An 18,393-nucleotide genomic window follows, 5' to 3' on the forward strand; every position below is an offset into this window, starting at 1 on the left:
CTCTCCTCCACAGTACTGCCTGATCCGTCAGTGGTTCCAGGCGGGTTGTCCTCATCATTGCTTTTCCTCCTGCAATTTGCTGGTGAGGGTATGGGGATATTTATAACTCCTGCAATTATAGGTCAGTGTTGAAAAACATCATAGATCGGGGTTGTCTGGCGCCCTGCAACTTGTCAGTGGCACAGAGACAATTAACAATTACTTTGGCAGCTACTGATAGTTGTGACGAGTAACCGCGACGTAGGCCAAGCTCAGACACCTCAAGTTCGGAGTTGAGAGGTGCTTACTTTGAATAAGTATTATTCAAAAGGGGTAACTAATATGACATACAAATGTAAAATAAATAACAGAATCTGTTTTTAATAAAGTGTGTTGAGAAAACAATTATTTCAGCGTTTTTTCTGCACTGTAACTATAACCTGTGAAACAAACAATTGAATAATTACTTCTTTGATAGGCATTTAGACGTTGGAGTTCTAAGTAAGGATAAGAATTTATGGATGAACAACTTCTTTATTACAATAAAGAGCGACGTTTCGGTGTAGGTTCTAACACCGTTATTAACCAAGTGCTAACGGTGTTAGAACCTTTGGAGGTATGCAACAGGTATAAGGTATGTACCACTGGAGGTATGCAACAGGTTGCGATTAAATTATAACATCTTTGCAGGGTTATGTGATAACTTCATTTTTTTTCAAACAAAATGTATGTGTTTACAAGCGTATTTTGAAGTAGTTAATAATATGTGTATTTTGATTTGGACCTCTGTAATAATTGCTACTGTAGGATAGCGGAACGATGTACCTATGTGTAATGACAGTGTCAAAAAACGTTATAGAGCATTCTAAGTCATTGTATAATGGCGATTAACTTCCTGTGGTTAAAATTTGAGGTCGTCTCGCTGTAGAATCGATACCTTCGTATTTTAAATTGAAACCTCGTGCTAAAGTGTTCAGTGCCAAATTATAAATATCGATTCTAGGTTGACTACTAACCAAAAGCACAGAAGGTTTTCTCTTAAGGTTTAGTTTTGTGTGGTCGTGGCGTGGGTATACAATATACGTTCTACAACCAGTACCTATAGTCAGTACTTACGAACAACCCTCCTCCGACGTCTGATTAACAGAGCCACGACGACAACGACGATGACGATGATGACGACTATCACAGTCGCACATACAGCAATTGCTATGACATATTTTCTATCCATGGTTCCGTTGGTCCACTGCAGGAATCAACTTCTGCAAATAATACAAAGAATTTGTCTGCATGTCATTAAACAGTTAAGCATTTACGCAAATTCGACCTCCACACTGTACGCTCTCACTGACAAGCCCTTCTATTACGCAATGACACTTACCCGACAGAAGAACGTTCCCGCGTATTGAATGTTGCGTGGGAATGCACCGGTGTATGGTGTGCAAGGGGTTATTAAAAATTGCACCTTGGTGTACCTACCTCGGAGTAGCTGCAGCTAATTCCTTTGTGGGTAGGGACCCACCTTTACATTGTGAATGAATGAATGTGTTGAGGCTGTATTGAGGCTGTATTGAGGCTGTATTGAGGATCTATTGAGCTTCATCCAGCAGAATTAGAAGGGCACAACGACACGGTTGGCACATTAAACTAAACAACTTTACAACGCATCCTTAAAATAAAAATCATTGCTTTCTCATTACACAAAAGGTTCACACACACTCCTTCTTGGCTTTCCATTGATAAAAATACTCTGTCACTGCAAACACCTCACCAACTGTTGTGTACAGGTGCAGATGGCTGCAGTGGTGGTTGATTACAAAGGGGGTTGTAAAGTGAACGGTTCCTGCCTAACGGAACATTTCTTCGGCTTCGTATGATGCAGGTTTTGCGAAGGTACTAGGCTAAAGATAGCCGTCTACTGAGGCCTCGGCCATTAACCTTGATCAAACAAAATGGAACGCGCGTCATCGGGGACCACATGTAAAAATGATTCAGTTAAATCCTAGGATGTGCACCTTTTGCAAAAAATAATATTTACTTCGCTCTTTATGCAGAGACAATGCTTGCGATTGAACAACAATCTGGGTATATGCCTTCTGAAACAGACAAACAGTTTCTTCTGTCATTTAGGCAACAAGGCCCATAGTACAATGGATATTAACATAAACAGCCCTTTGTGAGAGGAAGGCATTGCGACCTTCAATGTTGACATTTCAGAATTGCATCATCCAAATATTATGACGACATGTGCCACTTGTGCAATCATAACAGAATGCATGGCTTATTAAGTGGGGCTTTGGTTGGAGTGTTTCCTTCATAATTTTGACTACTTGTCATCGTGCACGGATGGTGTGGATCACTCCTCTTGTTTTTTTCAATCACTGCTGTTTCTGTTCAGGTCAGATATGGTTAGAGTTTCACTGACTACGGCGCTAAACAACATTCACTCACTTAATCACCTTTTTATTAGGACTGTTCTCATCTAGCGACACTTTTTTTTTTTCATGAGATTTAGTTAAATAAGGGGATTAGAGTGTTCTTTCGGAAAGGAGATAAATTGGACGGCCTGAATCTTGAACTGGTCTGGGGGCGTTCGGGTAGCCTGGTGGTTAAAGCGTTTGCTCGTCACGCCGAAGACCCGGGTTCGATTCCCGACATGGGTACAATGTGTGAAGCCCATTTCTGGTGTTCCCCGCCGTGATATTACTCGAATATTGCTTAAAGCGGCGTAAAACTATACTCACTCACTCACTCACTTGAACTGGTGTGAGTCTTGGTTTCTTTTGATAAGTTTATAACGGAAACAGTTAAACAGTTTAGATACGAAACACAAGTCCTATATTCCCCACTGGCCAATATCACAGACGTCAGAAATCTTTGTTCAGCACATTAAACATGCAAAACAATCATTATTACCACGTGTTTGTAAATTACACCCACATATAAGATGTTCCCTCTTATCAAGACACTTACGGCATGTGAAGCATGACATATGTGCACGTAATTATTTTGGAATTTTACCAACACTCATCAAGGGCCCAGTTGTGTAGTTCCGCGGCCCTTAAGAAGGATGATAAACAGGACTATGCAATACGAGCTCTACCCACAACAAGGAAGTAAAATGGTGATATTAGATCGTCTCACAGCGGGGTTGATCAGTAGAGTCGTGCGGGTTACTTGGAGAACTCTACACGCTGGTTGTAGTCATGTGTACACAACCGGTGTATTTTACGCTAGGCCACCCAATGTATGCATATCAACGTCTTCACTCCACAAAGATGAAACTGGGTCGATTTAAATGACGGCGTGTTCTGTTTTCCATTAGGGAGTCATCCTGTCCCGCCTCATAAACGCACCTTTCCCACTATAGCATGTCGCCCATCCCACCATCCCAACTATAGCTTGTCGCTCGTCCCGCCTTTAACATATAACAAGTCACATCTTTAAATGAGTCGCCTATAACATACCACTACTTCCTGAACATAAACTCGTTATCCTGTCCTCTTCAACCTGCGGCACATCAAACACTTACCTGCCGTGTGCTTTCCTCTATATCCTATCAACGACAAGAGAATATTCCTTTAAACAACATCAGACCATTTCCATAGACAATAGCGGAATATCCATAAATAAGCCACAAGTGTTTCACTGCTCACTGTTGGCAACAAAAGTGTATACTTTTTCGACAGCACAAGCAGCAACCACTTTGGCAACAGCACTGTATCCCTTCTGACAACCGCAGGGTATCCCTTATCAGTGTGTTAGACACAAACAGTCTCCTCACTATCTGTCAATTACGTTCGGTTCTGCATCAGAGACGACGTGGCCTTCTCGCACACAATAGGTAGCATATGTAGTGCACGTATTTGTGAGATACACTAAAATCACTTTATAACATGTCGCCCGTTAACTTTCCCCTCTATAAGACGTTGACCGTCTAACTTTCCCCTCTATAAGACGTGGACCGGTACCCCACCCTGTAGAGTTTACCCAGTTTTGGTCGCACACACAATGAACCGGCGACTGATTTAATGACGTCACTGTCTGATATTCCCCTTTCACTTCCTTGTTGCCGGTAGAGTTCCTGTCGCATTTCGATGTTGATCATCCTTCTTAAGGGCCGCGAAACTACAGAACTGGGCCCTTGATGAGTGTACGACCGTCTTGTTTACTGACAAGGGGAACTCCTTGTAGGTATAGTGTACAGACAGGTAAGAATAATGATTGTTTTGTTTTGTATTAACCTGGTGTAAGATTGAGAATACTTCATCACTAAAGAAGAGGAAATACACATTGTCGTGTACACATAACAGCCACCCAGCGACTAACGGGATCGGAGGGTCAGGCTCGCTGATTTGGTTGATGCATGTCATTGTGTCTCAATTGTGTGGATCGATGGTCATCATAACAATCACAGGATTGTCTGGTCCAGACTCGATTATTTACAGACCGCCGTCATATAATTGCTGAGTGCGGCATTAAACAAACAAACAAACAAACAAGTAACATGATACGCCGTGATATTACTGGAATATTGTTCAAAACAATTGCTCACTCACTCCCCCTATGAAAATCTATATGAGCAGCCCCAGGTGTTGTTTAGTAGCAAGAGTTATCTCTCTCTAAACAGCGAAATAAATAATATATTTTATTATTCCATTCAAAACAAGAGTACTGAGGATTTAAATGAATATTTTTAGCATTGGATCCCCGATGACGCGCGTTCCGTGTTGTTTGATCAGAGTTACAATATTCAAGGCCTCAGTGAAGTTTTATGATGAGACATCTCCACATGTTGACGCATCAGTGACAAAAATGGTTTCAGATGCATTCCCTATGTTGACTCATATCAATTTCCCTCTATCTCTTCCTGCCAATCAGATAGCTGTCGCTAATTGTATTCCAGAGATGCGTAACAGGAACCCGACTGATTATTTTCAATTTTGTAGTCGTAGCATTAATATTAATCTATCTCACTGAGATAAAACGTCTATGGTCTGTAAAGTAGGATGCGAAAATGAGTGTCATTCAAGAAACGTATTTCTAGTCCCAAGAGGAGTTAAACAACAAAAAATTTGTTTAAGTTAAATTAAAGTTTTTGTCCCTACCCATCCACTCACTCACTCACTCACTCATCCACCAACTCACTCACTCACTAACATCCCTACCCACCTACTCATCCACCAATTCACTCACTCACTCACTCACCAACTCACTCACCGACTCACTCACCAACTCACTCACTCACCGACTCACCAACTCACTCACTCACTCACTCACTCACTCACTCACTCACTACTGTGGAATGATAGCATATATCATTAATCATTTGTTACCTATTCCCAACATATTTGCTATACATGATTAAATCGATATACAGCCCGGGAACTACGCATTAATCAACCCGTTGCACGCGGTACTTTTTACCCGAGTTTCCTGTGACTATGGACCTGGTTTTGACCCTTGTATTTCTATGCACGTTGGTCGACACACAACAACAGGTCCTGCTGACCATGTGTTATGCAAAAGTGAGTGTGTGAGTGAGTATTGGTTTACGCTTCACACATTGTACCCATGTCGGGAATCGAACCAGGGTCTTCGGCGTGACGAGCGAACGCTTTAACCACTAGGCCATCCAACAGCCCCGAGAGTAATGAATAACAATATGATCAATATCGACTTAATGGCGTTTTACCATTTGACATTTATCGAAAATATTCATCGAACCTTTTCCGTCATTTGCATCCTCGATTGTCCAGGGTATTATATCTCCATTCTGGTATGATATCACCCTGGACCTATTCGCCGCCACAGACAGTTTCAGAAGTGACGTCACAATCTCTTCTACAGCTAGTTTCAGAAGAGACCATCTCTTTCTTAACACATATAACTAATTTCATATCAATGGGAAGCCAAGGAGAAAATATATACTTATAAAAGTAAAAAACCAATGATTTGAGTTTTCGCGATGCTATGCACAGTTTTATCAGCTGAGTGTGCTAACCGTGTCTGTGTGTCCCTGCAGTGATGCGGGATAATGTTTAATACATCATCAGTACATCCATAATACATTCATTCACTCATGCAAATAATGGGCCGACCACTTAAAATAATAATGGGCCGACCACTTAACCTGGGACCCGTGAAGATTCCGGGGTAGAATAGGTCTTTTAGCAACCCATGCTTGTCGTAAAAGGGGACTATGCTTGTTGTAAAAGGCGACTAACGAGATCGGGTGATCAGGCTCGCTGACTTGGTTGATGAATGTCATCGATCCCAATTGCGTGCGTGGATCGATGCTCATGATATTAATCACTGGATTGTCTGGTCCAGACTCGATTATTTACAGACCGCCGTCATATAGCAGGAATATTGCTGAGTGCGACGTTAAACAACAAACTAACCAACTTAACCTGAAGATGAATGTATGCTGCCAAGCCTAGAGAAAAATTACCGTCACCTTCTTCCGGGTAGGAACACCCAGGTGCGATTTGTACGGTGGCCCATACCCGCCACTGTAGAGATCATTTTTCACTGTATGCCTCTATATTTTATCTGGTGGCCGCCAAATACTTCCACTGTAGAGATCATTTTTCACTGTATGCCTCTATATTTTATCTGGCGGTCGCCAAATACTTCCACTGGTGAGATCAAATATAGAGGTTAACAGGGGAAAATGATCTTACCAGTTGAAGTATTTGGCGGCCGGCAGATCAAATAAAAAGGCATACAGTGAAAAATGATCTCACCAGTGGCGGGTATTGGCCACCGTAGATTTGTAATACTGCACTGGGGAACATACCGTCCCACGTATCAACACTATGGGTGACACTTGGGCGGTTGTTAGGCAGGTAGTTTGTGTACATGCACAAGACCAAATAGCGTCCATTCCAATTTGGAATGATCGTTGGATTTCTTTGGAAAGATCGCTCATTCCAACATTTCCAAAGCTTGGAAAGATCGATCTTTCCAAAAAATCCAAAATTGGAATGGCAACATTTCCAAGCATATTTCCAAAATTGGAAATGTTTGGAATGGCTTGGAATGGTTTGGAATGGTTTGGAAATATGGTTAGAAGGAAAAAGTTAAAATATGTTTTATCAGTAATTTGGACAATAACAACAGTTATTTATTGAGTTTAAACTATATAATAATATATTTATCTCAAACATTCACTACTTGTCTGTGTAGCGAGGGGCTTTTACAGTCTCAGTCCCTAAGGTGGGAGAGAGACCCGCACTTGACTCGACAAGACCCTAATAGGTCTCAAGATTAAGTATTCGGCTGGATGGCAGCTGCCATTTAATGACAAAACAGACGGTCGTCTAGACGGCTCACATGTAAGTGCGCCGACATGTGCCTAAGATCATAGAATGGACAATCTTTAGTAACATCTAATTGATTGTTGTCTCAGGCCAGAGCTGTGAATAATTCTGTTCATTGAACAATTGGAATTCAGGAAGTTATCAATAATTGTTTTATTTAACATGTTTACGACATAATATTATGACATCAGGACGTACTACAGACAGAACCATATATTTTAAAATCAGTTTGCAATCAGTTTAAACTCTTTAACCGCGGGAAACGAACACTGAATTATTTATGAATGCTTCAATAGAATACAAAACATGTTTTTGTTATCCTTATTACAAACAAAAAATAATAATTCCAAACCGACAGATTTCAGATAACCTGAAATTACGCTTCGTGAACAAGTCGGGCGTCCTTATAGACGTGTATTTATGTCATATAATGAGAGACTATGATTTCCAAGTCCCGATTATCATGTCAATGATATATCAGTTTTACCACATGTGCACAGACCGCCTATACTTTTGCATAACTATTCTCAACTGAAAGTCCTATCCTCTTATCAAATATTCTGTGAGAGTAATCATCATTAATATAAGAAAACTCATTCTCATCAAAGAATACAGAACAAATGACTCAGATGCATACATTTATTACCATGCTTCATTCATCACGAAGCAGATTTACATAATTTGTGAACAGCCCTTGAACTGTGATTATGAATTTTACCATTGTCCATATTAACATAATAATATATACATATATACAAAACAGGTCAAGTTTGGAATTTTGAAATATGCCATAAAAGGTAGAAGGAGGGGGGGGGGGGGGGGGGGGGGGGGGGGGGGGGGTTCCGTCAAACAACTGTCAAACCATTTATTGCCATGTACGTACTTGCACACAGGGAAGTCAGCGCTGTCTGGGGCTCCAGGTAAATAAACATCGTGGTTTTATGACGGGAGATCAGACGAACCGTGAACCAGAGGCATGCGACGTAATTACACCAGGGTATTGTCTCTTGAACTGGCTAATTGACTTCATATAATTGGTAAATATATTCGTTTTGACGACCGTGATTCATGCGCATCCCGGCTCATTAAGTGGGCTCCAGGCCATAAAAACAAAACCACAAAAAACGCCCCAAACTAATACAACAGATAAAAGCGCCAACAATCTACGTAAACTAGGTAAAGACATAGAAATAGTTTGGATCCCTGCCCACGTTGGGGTGTTTGGCAACGAACATGTAGACAAAGCAGCCAAATCAGCACTAAAATTAGAAGAAGTAAGCATCCCAAGCATCAACCTACCAAAATAAAAAAAAAGAAGTTAAAAGTATCTCAAAGGAAAATAGCGGCAAAATAACAATCAGAAATATGATTGCAAACTAAAACGCCACTCAAAAAAACATATCCATCATAAAACCAAAAACATTGACAGAGTAATAACCAAACTACAAACAGGCCACACTAAGTTAAGCTCTCACCTACACCTAATTAAAAAAACCACCCAACCGGTAAATACCCCCACTGCAACTTAAAAAGAAACGCCCGAACACGTATTATTCCCGTGTGACATTTACATTTAGAGCGCCCTATTCAATACTTTATGGAACACATTACCAGCAACACAGACCAAACAACACTCCAATCCTCACTAAATTGCAACAATCACATGACTGTACTGAACCCCCTACATGACTTTAAACCTTTGAAGCACTAAGCATATATCTAATCAAACCAGGCCTACTTGGCCGCATTTAAAAAAAAGGACAAAAAACAAGCTGCCAATAAACCCTAAAATTCCTAACCTATAAAAACACCCCTTTTAGTAAGTAAGTAAGCATGTTCTGATGAGGATATGAATGATGATGATTCTAAACTACTCCATGGTATGTCAGTGCTGAGCTGACCCAGCTGTCTTCTTTCTGCAACCAGGCAGGAGGTGGTGCAAATGACGAGACACCTGTAATTCGTCTCGTCCGTGGTACGATGGACGCTGCTGTCTTGGTTGTTTTACTAAATGTCTCGTCGGCCACTTTTTTAGCGGCCCTCATTTCATGACTCTCCCAGTCCCTCCTTCTCACATTGAAGACCCGGTTGCCATCCTCGTCGACCGAACTCTCTTCTGACGACATGAGCTGCGTTTTTTTCATTACTCGAATGTACTTGGTCCTTGTGTGATGAGGTAGTTCGGATTTTTCAATGCCAGTTACACGGTTTCTGCTTTTCTGAAAGCAAAACCGTTCACTTTATAACACCCACCTTTCTTAAACACGAAATAAAACGAAGACAAAACAGAAATGTGCCCATTACTTCAGTAGAATAGTTTGTCCTGAGCATGTTGTGTTTAGAGTCACTATAAATCGAAATTCTGTAAATGGGAAGAAATACATATCTAAATCTATAAAAAGAAGTCTACAGATAATCTTCAAGTTTCAGTAACATTAACTTACAACTCATAGTACATATTATTTGCAGTTGAACTCCTAAAGTAAAACTCACTGCGTACAAGCAGGAGTTATTTAAGACGTTTTAATGCAGGAATAACAAACATGAAACATTTTATTCTCATTTCAGAGAAGCAATTGCAGCAACTATAGTTATACGCATCGTTACATTCCTAACTATCTATCTGGTACTTGGTGTGAATATTAGTCACTCCCCACAGAGTATGAAACATGAAACATTTCGTAGTATAGATAAATATACTACCAAAAGACATGTTACAACAATGATCTGAAGGTATGATTGGATTTATATACGTTTTAAAATGACACGACATTTCTAACAACATTGGAACATATCGCAAGTAAGGGAGATATGTCAGTTACGATTCCGATATTCTGGTTTTGTTTATCAGAACAATTTAAGAAAAATCTCTGTGGAATGGCTGGGCAGCTGAGTGGTGATCTGCTCGAGGCTAATTTGTGTCGATTTAACATGTTTGACAACGAAAGTCCGGATCGATAGTAATGTAACTCATCAATATAGAATATTTGGTAACGGAAAGAATTGGATAGTACATAGTACATTTAGATAAGAACGTAGTGAAATAAATGGCTACAAATTTGATAGATTTGCTCCTCATAATTTATCTTCTAGTTGTGGTTACTTTCATCAGGGTAATGTTCATTATCTGTTTCAGTACCCAAGGTACAGTCCTCTGAGATGCAATAGTAAATTATGTGGAAGGAATTTGTCTGGAGGGAACTTCATATAGGCATTGTCTGTTGGCCTTCTTTATTTGAGATAAACCATTCTTTAAATCATTAAAAACAAATGCTTCCTAATTTATCATATTCTGAGAGTTTCTGTAATTGTATTTGTGGCATATCTACCTCTAACCAATTTTCTATGTGCATATACATGCGGCCGCGGGTGACAGATTTATTAGGGTCATTGGGTGACGCTCAGGGTTTCTATAAAGGTAGAAAGATGGCGTTATGTACCTTTTTTATGGCAGAAAGTGTTATTTGTGTAACATTAGTTATTTAGGAAATGATTTCAACTGTTTGAATATATTGACAACACATTTACATTGAGGGTGCAATGTAAATTCGTCAAGTAACATTTAAAAGAAACTATTAATTTCTTGCAACGACAATAATAACTACCAAGAAATGGTAAGATTTAAACCTTACCTAACAACGTTTATACAATTCAATATTACTGAGACCGGGCAAAACCCTGCTGTTAAAAGAGAAATTCATACGCATATAATAGCAAGCCAATGATTTTTTAAATTTTGTTGCTAAATCGTATTGCTCAACACAAAATAGTATTGAGGACAACAGGCAACCTTGCCTTACTAGGCTTGGTAATGGAAACATATCCGTCGGATGGGCATTAATGGATACACATGACCTATTATTTCATATATTGACAACTGCTCAAAAATCCGTTTCAGTAATACCTAATTTTAACAACAGAACAGTCACGGTTTACTTTATAAAATGTTTCGAGGCGTGATGTTGACAAACAAAAAGTAGTACGCCTCATAATATCCTTTGATCAATGACCGCTTAAAATGTATGCAGGTTCAGTCGTTTTACTCTTCTGTATATGAATTGATTCAAGCCAGGTAAATAGGAAATTCAATAAGTCAGAGCAAAGTTATACATGGAATATCAAAGATATCCCGAGGTGATTAGCGACACACCTCTTAATAAGTATTATGATGAGTTTATTTCACAGGTTAAAATACTGTGAAAGACTTAAAAAACGATATTATATATATTGACTGGATTCTATTATCTACTAATGTGCAAAACCACAAGCCCTAACCACTGACGTCAGTACCGGCAAAGCACTCGGGAGCATCGCTTGGAATCTTCTTCTTCTTATTATTTTCTAAACACGTTGTATGATGATATTGCATTTACATGAATTCATTTGCCAATGTCCTAGTTGACTCTCCGATGCATATGTGCATCAATGGACGCCCAAAATATTATTTCGAAGCTGTTATGCGAATACATGGAAGAATACCGGCAGAGATGTGCCCCACTTTTACTCTTATGTAGAAGACGAGCGAGTGGTAGCTAGACTGGCAAAAAGCTCTTGTAAAATATATACTTTCATATTAAAGGTTAAAAAAAAATCTCTTTCGCGCCTGTGGTTTATTACACCTCCACAAATGTTTTCTGAACAGTGATTGAAATTATAAACAAGTTACACAAGTCGTGTGTGTTGTCCCAGTCATTAGAAGACTGACTAAAATAGCTGAGCTACGCGTGTGTCGACTCTGGCGTTAACTAACAAGACAGAGACTGGGGGATAATAGAAATAGTCTGTCACGTAACACATTGAATATATACAGGTGTCGGGTGATGGTCGTGCCACTGTTCATAACAACATTTTCTCAGCACTAATTACAATGATATAATGACAAAGCAATATATTGACATGTTACAAAGGTGGGCATTATAGACAAGCTAATCAATGCTAGTCAAGTGATCACGGTTTGTTAACTCACGTTGATTGGACAGTCTAGACAACACATGACGGCCTTTCCGTCTTAGAATTGTAGTGTATACTTGTAAAATTACCTGGGGCACTATGTATATATATACACTCATAATATAAACAACAGAAAATTACCCGGGGTGTAAACTATATAAGGGTAAATAGGTAAATATTAAAAGCAGGCAATTTACCAATTTTTATACACCCCGGTTGTCCTAATAAAATTCTCTATTCTAATCTATCCTGCTGTTAATTCTGCAAAAAACATATGTATTCCAAATTCCACCTCTCCCTATAACCTTACTCCACTGGGCACCTTTTAATTATATATTAATAAGGCGCCACTCACCTCATTCTAAATTTCTCTTTTTTTTAACTCGGCGGCCATGGCCAACAGGCCTATATAAAGTCACACCTCAAACACTTCCAACAATTGGCCTTACTTTGCCCAAGTTAAGCTTCACTCAAAATTCATCTTCAATAATCCAAATTTTATATCCTAAGGGGGTATTTAATCCCTCCAGCAACACAAATCTTTCAACTTACCGTCAGTTTCCTTGAATTCTTTCTGGACGCGTCCGTGTGTTCTTTCTCTTTTCCGTTACGTGTTCGGGATAGCTTCTCTTTCTTCGTTAACATGATCCTGGTCATACCATCTGGAACATAATGTTTCTTTCCTTATTTGGATGTGAACTGCAACATACCGGTCTTTTTTCCATATCTTCAAATAGTGTACAGCAAGTCTTTAACCATTAGTTTACCTGTGAATGCTGCATATAATTCTTTCCTGACAGACTAATGGGAATGTTACGCATCATAGATAAGTCATTTCAAAACAATGAAAAAAGGTTTAAATCTTTCCACTAGTAGGCATGTGTACCTTTGCATTGACTTATGGAATTGAAATGTTTTAAAAATGTACATGACGGACACATGCATTTGAAATACACTTAAATGATAAAAATACCTTTAAATTCCTGTTTTGTCATGCTTGGAGCTATCACCTTAGAAAAGTCCCAGATGTATTTGACAACTTGTCGATTCTGTGCGGACTCCAACCTGCAACAAATGTTTTACTTTTATTATATGACCAGAAATATACATATGCCAATAACTATTACATATAATCTTCTTTAACGACTTCAGCATGAACTTATTAACTTATTTTGAAGTAACTAAAAGAAGCAAGATTATTAGGTATAATTTCACTGCATAATTAAGACATATTCGTTTAGATTTGAGATATATTGGTGGTACAGTTTTCTGGTACAAAAATAACAAAAAGATATATATTTATGTGACTGTCTCATATAATTTCCCATTACAAAGATTCCTAAGACTTTATTTATGACTATTTTCTACTGAAACGGGATTCATGGAAGAGAAGTAATCGTGGTGGTATTAAGAAAATATTATTTTTGCCAAAATTGCGTAACAGTCTTTTTCGGATGTACCTCCAATTTTATCAGAAAAACTTGAGGCACACAAAACTTTGCGACTCGTTCATTGATTATGGAGGTAAAATGAACACTAAAAATGCGATAAGATTTTAAAACAAGCCTATCTATTCATCTGAATAAAAAGTACTGTAATAAAAGTATAAGTGAAACAAAGATAAATTACATATGACTTTTGATAGTTTTGATTAACTTTTATCAGCGACAAACCTATAGGGGTTTAAAAAGAGATAAATAATTATATAGGTTACATACTCGGTCTCACAGACGCAAAGATACACATATCAACAGAAATAGTGCTTACAATGCCACAGCGTTTTCCTGGTGTAAGTCGACTCCAAACAAATGGTTGTCAAGTATGGTAAAAATGATATTTTCGAATTATTTAAATGATTGTAACAGAATGAACATATCGTCCTTTCCAAAATGATCACTGCACACTACGATACTTACGTGAACATAGGCTCCATAGTCCACCCTTTCTCAGTTTCAGCATGGTCGATCGCTGCCTTCAATGCTGCCTAAGGAAGAAAATTGATAAAATATAGTTAACAGACAATAGAAAGAATCAATATTGGTGATTTTATCTGTGAGATAAATCTATCGAAACTTGATATTGTCTTATGAGAAACGCATCGATTACTGTAAATCGTGAAATTAATGCGATTGCTGAACCCAAGCTATTTAAAATAGATACACCTGGCCATTTAAAAAAAATTAAAAAATTACAATAAAATACAGTTGCATCCCACATCCACCTCTGTGGACACACCACAACATACCTACCTCACTCAGATACCTCCATGCACAAATTTACGTAACGTTCACACACATACACTCAAGACATAATTACTTTCATACTTGCATACCGGGGTACATACGAAACTCATACGCATTTACCATTCTGGACACAAACACAACGTTCACGCATACAAACACTTTCTCATCCAAACACACTCATCCAACATACAAAAACACTCTATGCTCCATGTCTACAATATACCGTACCACAACAGTAACAGGTCCATGCGTTGGTTTACAACTTGATTGTTTACAACTTGATTGTAACTAGTGCAATCTCCCCCATGCCAAATATTATTTTAGATAAAGAAAGTGAATGCTTTCAAGCCGAAAGTATCTGAATTGAACCTTAATCCGCTTATTAGTGCCGAGTACATCGGGAAAACAATCGTTATGGTGTTTTTCTTCCCAATAACAACACATAGTTTATGTTGATTGCCCTCGTTTAACGAGCTGTATAATCTCGGTCGCTAAACACGGTTTTCCACATATCCGCCGTTTTGATGTTTTGCTGGGATCTTACCCTTATGTTTGTACTGACTTTGCTGGATTTGGTAGAAGTTTGTGTTGGTTCCTGGACCCTGTTGTCCAAACGTGTAACTTTTGCAGTTAGGGCGGTAACCTGGAAATACAAATATAGTGAAAATTGACGGTGAAACGTATCATGGTATGCCCTACTAGTTCACTTACTGTTATATCGCATGATCCAACACTGGCTGGATGTAATTTTTAAAATCAATGTTTCCTTGTAATGACACTTAAATATACATTTAACTATAATTTTCCCCTTGAAACACGATAAATCATATCGAGAATGCATTTTAAACTGAATACAGTGTTGACTATCATCACTTACCTGTGTATTCTTTTCAGTAAGTTTGCTCTTGAGGTCTCTAACCTCGCTGTTTAAGTTTCCAATTTCCTTTTTAAGGTCGCCGACTTCGCCCTTCAAATCTGTAATGGCCCTGTGAAGTCGTCCTTCCATGACCCTCATGAGTTGGAGAAATTCCGCATAGGGGATTGACTTTCCTGTAATTAAGAGAAACATTAAATACTTACATAGCACCTGGATGACCGTTTTACGTTCTGGGAAAAATTCAAGTGCAACCTTCTCCAAAATATGCACTCAAATATCAAATTCAAAATATATTCGAGCCAAACAGAACTACCCCTCCTTGATATTCTTATTAAAAAGAGTAAGCTAATTTTGCCATCAACTGCAATCTGAAGTGTTATAAGCACTAGGTTGCAGTCATTTGAAATCCCGCTGGAATATAAGACAAGCCTCAGCGGCAAACATAAAAAGGATAGTTACATTAAATGATCTTGTTGCTGGTCGAATGTAATTGGTGTTGACGAATGAGTGTTTGAATATCATTAGCTAGGGCATTTTAATGTCGATTAAGCAATCCTTATCAATAATGGAGATGTTCCTCCTGTGTCATTCCGCGTATCTTGTGGCAGCTAAAGATGTGCCAAAATCATATAAATGTATGATTATTCATATAATGCGAAAAATCATTTCATACGTTGTGTGACATACCTTGTCTCATACGAGGAGTCTCAGCTTGAATTGCAGCTTGTTTCTCTGAAACATTAATTTGTTTATCAGATGCCGTATGAGTGCTATTTTCTAAGCAAATTGCAGACACATCGATGCACTACATACCATTGATCGCCGATGGATACGGATTTCATTTATCTTTATGAATATCCATTTAGATGTTGAAAATAACTGCGTGTCTAAGCATACCTACGATAATCTCTGATTGAAATGAAAGCAAATTACATGTTAAACTGCACGAATGTGACAAGAAAATTCATGAACCTGCTCATAGAATTGTGTTTGATGAAAATACATACTACAGCTTGAGGCTCTTCTCAGTAAGTCCTGACCGTCATCTTCTCCATCTGCATAGAAAAGTACAATTTAAGAAATGGGCTTGGGTTGATGAAAATATATGAATCAGTTATCTTGAACGTGCTTTATTGCTCGAACATAATAGTTTTTAGACTGCATACATTTGCAAAGTTTATATACATTTTGCCATGCACAATAATTTACAGTTCATGTTTTTCTTTGATGATTGAGCCCTGGACATTTAAAAAGGTAAAGAAATTCATCTGCGACTGCAGGCGAGTCACAAACGTTATACTTTTTTTGCTTCACGTGGACTGCTAAAGCTAACGGTCAGTCCTACTTGTCGTAATTACAGACAGATATTTTATTACAGTCTCACCTCATATTTACAATATAAAATCTATTTAAAACAATTATGTATGAACAACCCATTACAGGTTATGAGAGACACTTTCTGCAATCACAGACACATTTCAACAGTTCAACCTGGCCACTAATTAGGAACCATTATTGTAAAGTTCGGTAAGAAATACCTGAAAAGTCGTAAACTCTTGTCATAGGTGTAGATGAGGCAACTGGACCGCTTCCTAATCTATTCTTTTTTCCATTTTCTTTCCTTTGTCTCAAGATTTTGTTCTTGCGCTTGACTGGACTCTACGATGAGACCAAATACAAAATTAAAATGTTTCCACAATATGGTTATGCGGTAAAACTTGAATTCGTCAAACACTTGTTTTCGACACTAGCAGCAGATGATGTAAACGGGTGATATAAGTGTTAACACATTTAGTAAAACAATCCCTGACAATATGAATATTACATATATAACTGACAGATTTATAACAGATAGTGCACAATGTTCAAGTTTATAATATATTACAACACCGATTTCATTAACATTACTGAAATCAGACCACTTTGACAATGAAATCGTTAATTAATTCAAGAAAGGTATAGACTGGCAGAAACTGAAGCAAAGCGATAGTGGCATGTAGAGCTATGTCTCGTCAGGCCAATGAGGCCGCGTGATCTAAGGAGCGTGAACAACATGGATGCCGCGTTTCGGCCGTACCGAACAGTCAAGCTGCGATCTCGGAGCTGCTCGTCCGATTGAAACCAATTGCAAGCGGAGACAAAATTATCTCCCTTACCCAAACATGATCGTTGCTCAAATCTATCTTGAGTAAATCATGAAATTAATGCGAGCATGACATGTATGCGAAAAATGCGACCGTCATTCCCTCTGATTATTTTTTTATGTTTCATTTCATCATGATAAAACAGTTAGTCACTTATAAGGTTACCAGGTTGAACATAAAAACGATCGTTAACAAAAACGACCAAATTTATTCTCTCATCACTCAGCCTAACAGTGATATAGCTGCACATAAAACGTTCAAGTGCGCTAAAGTATTACACATGGTGGGTGGAGGACCAGGGGCACTTTGAGTTTGACAGGTGCCATCAACTGGTCAAGTAACATCACGGTTTGTATATTCACGTTGATTGGACAGTCTAGGCTGGCGCCAACTAATCATGACGGCGTCTTCAGAACAGAACAGGACTTTATTTATTTAGTCTTCAGATCACTTGTTGTTACTTGAATAAAACTGATATGCATACAGATTTTATTGTTTATGATTTTTTTCCCATGACTTTTTTTCCTAACCTACTCTATGATTTTTTTCAATATTTTTGTCTCGTTCACCTTGGCGATATTCCTTTTGGGTCAACACTATGATGATACAATTCAGTTCATACAGACACACATTCAGTCTACTAATAAAACATTCATGTTACTCTATTACAAGAGGTCAGCGTATAGTTTCCTGGGACATGAAGAAACCGAAATAAATGATACAACATTACTTAACTGTCTCACCGTATTTCCTTTTTACAAAATGTTATTCATTTACATTAGAATATAGTTACTGCGTACATTATTGTAAGAGGAAAGATGTTAGACTTAGTATAGATATTTAGTTTTCGGTTCACCTTTTCCCTATTCTGTATC

The 18,393-nt window shown here is 38.3% G+C and overlaps 1 protein-coding gene and 1 long non-coding RNA gene across 3 annotated transcripts; both read right to left on the reverse strand.

Moving 5' to 3' along the window:
- Position 1: 1 nt before the first annotated feature.
- LOC125374182 lies at positions 2–3,847 on the reverse strand. 2 transcript variants are annotated; one of them, XR_007218536.1, is made up of 3 exons: positions 3,658–3,847; positions 1,096–1,241; positions 2–109 (listed from the first exon to the last, which is right to left on the reverse strand). It is a non-coding gene; the product is annotated as an uncharacterized LOC125374182 (long non-coding RNA). The 2 variants fall into 2 exon arrangements; XR_007218535.1 differs by lacking the exon at positions 3,658–3,847 and adding an exon at positions 3,512–3,649.
- Positions 3,848–8,503: 4,656 nt separating this feature from the next.
- On the reverse strand, positions 8,504–17,001 carry LOC125374175. Its single transcript, XM_048385015.1, has 9 exons — positions 16,913–17,001; positions 16,382–16,429; positions 16,062–16,106; positions 15,375–15,547; positions 15,042–15,140; positions 14,171–14,238; positions 13,228–13,319; positions 12,807–12,916; positions 8,504–9,523 (listed from the first exon to the last, which is right to left on the reverse strand). The coding sequence occupies exons 1-9, from the start codon at positions 16,935–16,937 to the stop codon at positions 9,170–9,172; spliced, it is 1,014 nt and encodes a 337-aa protein (XP_048240972.1). The 5' UTR covers positions 16,938–17,001; the 3' UTR covers positions 8,504–9,169.
- Between the last annotated feature and the right edge of the window lie 1,392 nt (positions 17,002–18,393).

The sequence above is a fragment of the Haliotis rufescens genome, unplaced genomic scaffold, assembly GCF_023055435.1.
Source record: "Haliotis rufescens isolate VD_foot unplaced genomic scaffold, xgHalRufe1.0.p SCAF_53, whole genome shotgun sequence".
NCBI classification, from domain to species: Eukaryota; Metazoa; Mollusca; class Gastropoda; order Lepetellida; family Haliotidae; genus Haliotis; species Haliotis rufescens.

Coding starts and splice junctions, on each gene's coding strand:
- LOC125374175 (XM_048385015.1), bottom strand. CDS start 16,937: ATGACAAGAGTTTACGACTTTTCAG. Junction 16,430..16,912: donor AAGAGTTTACGACTTTTCAG/GTATTTCTTACC, acceptor TTTTCTATGCAG/ATGGAGAAGATGACGGTCAG. Junction 15,548..16,061: donor GACTCCTCGTATGAGACAAG/GTATGTCACACA, acceptor TCTTAATTACAG/GAAAGTCAATCCCCTATGCG.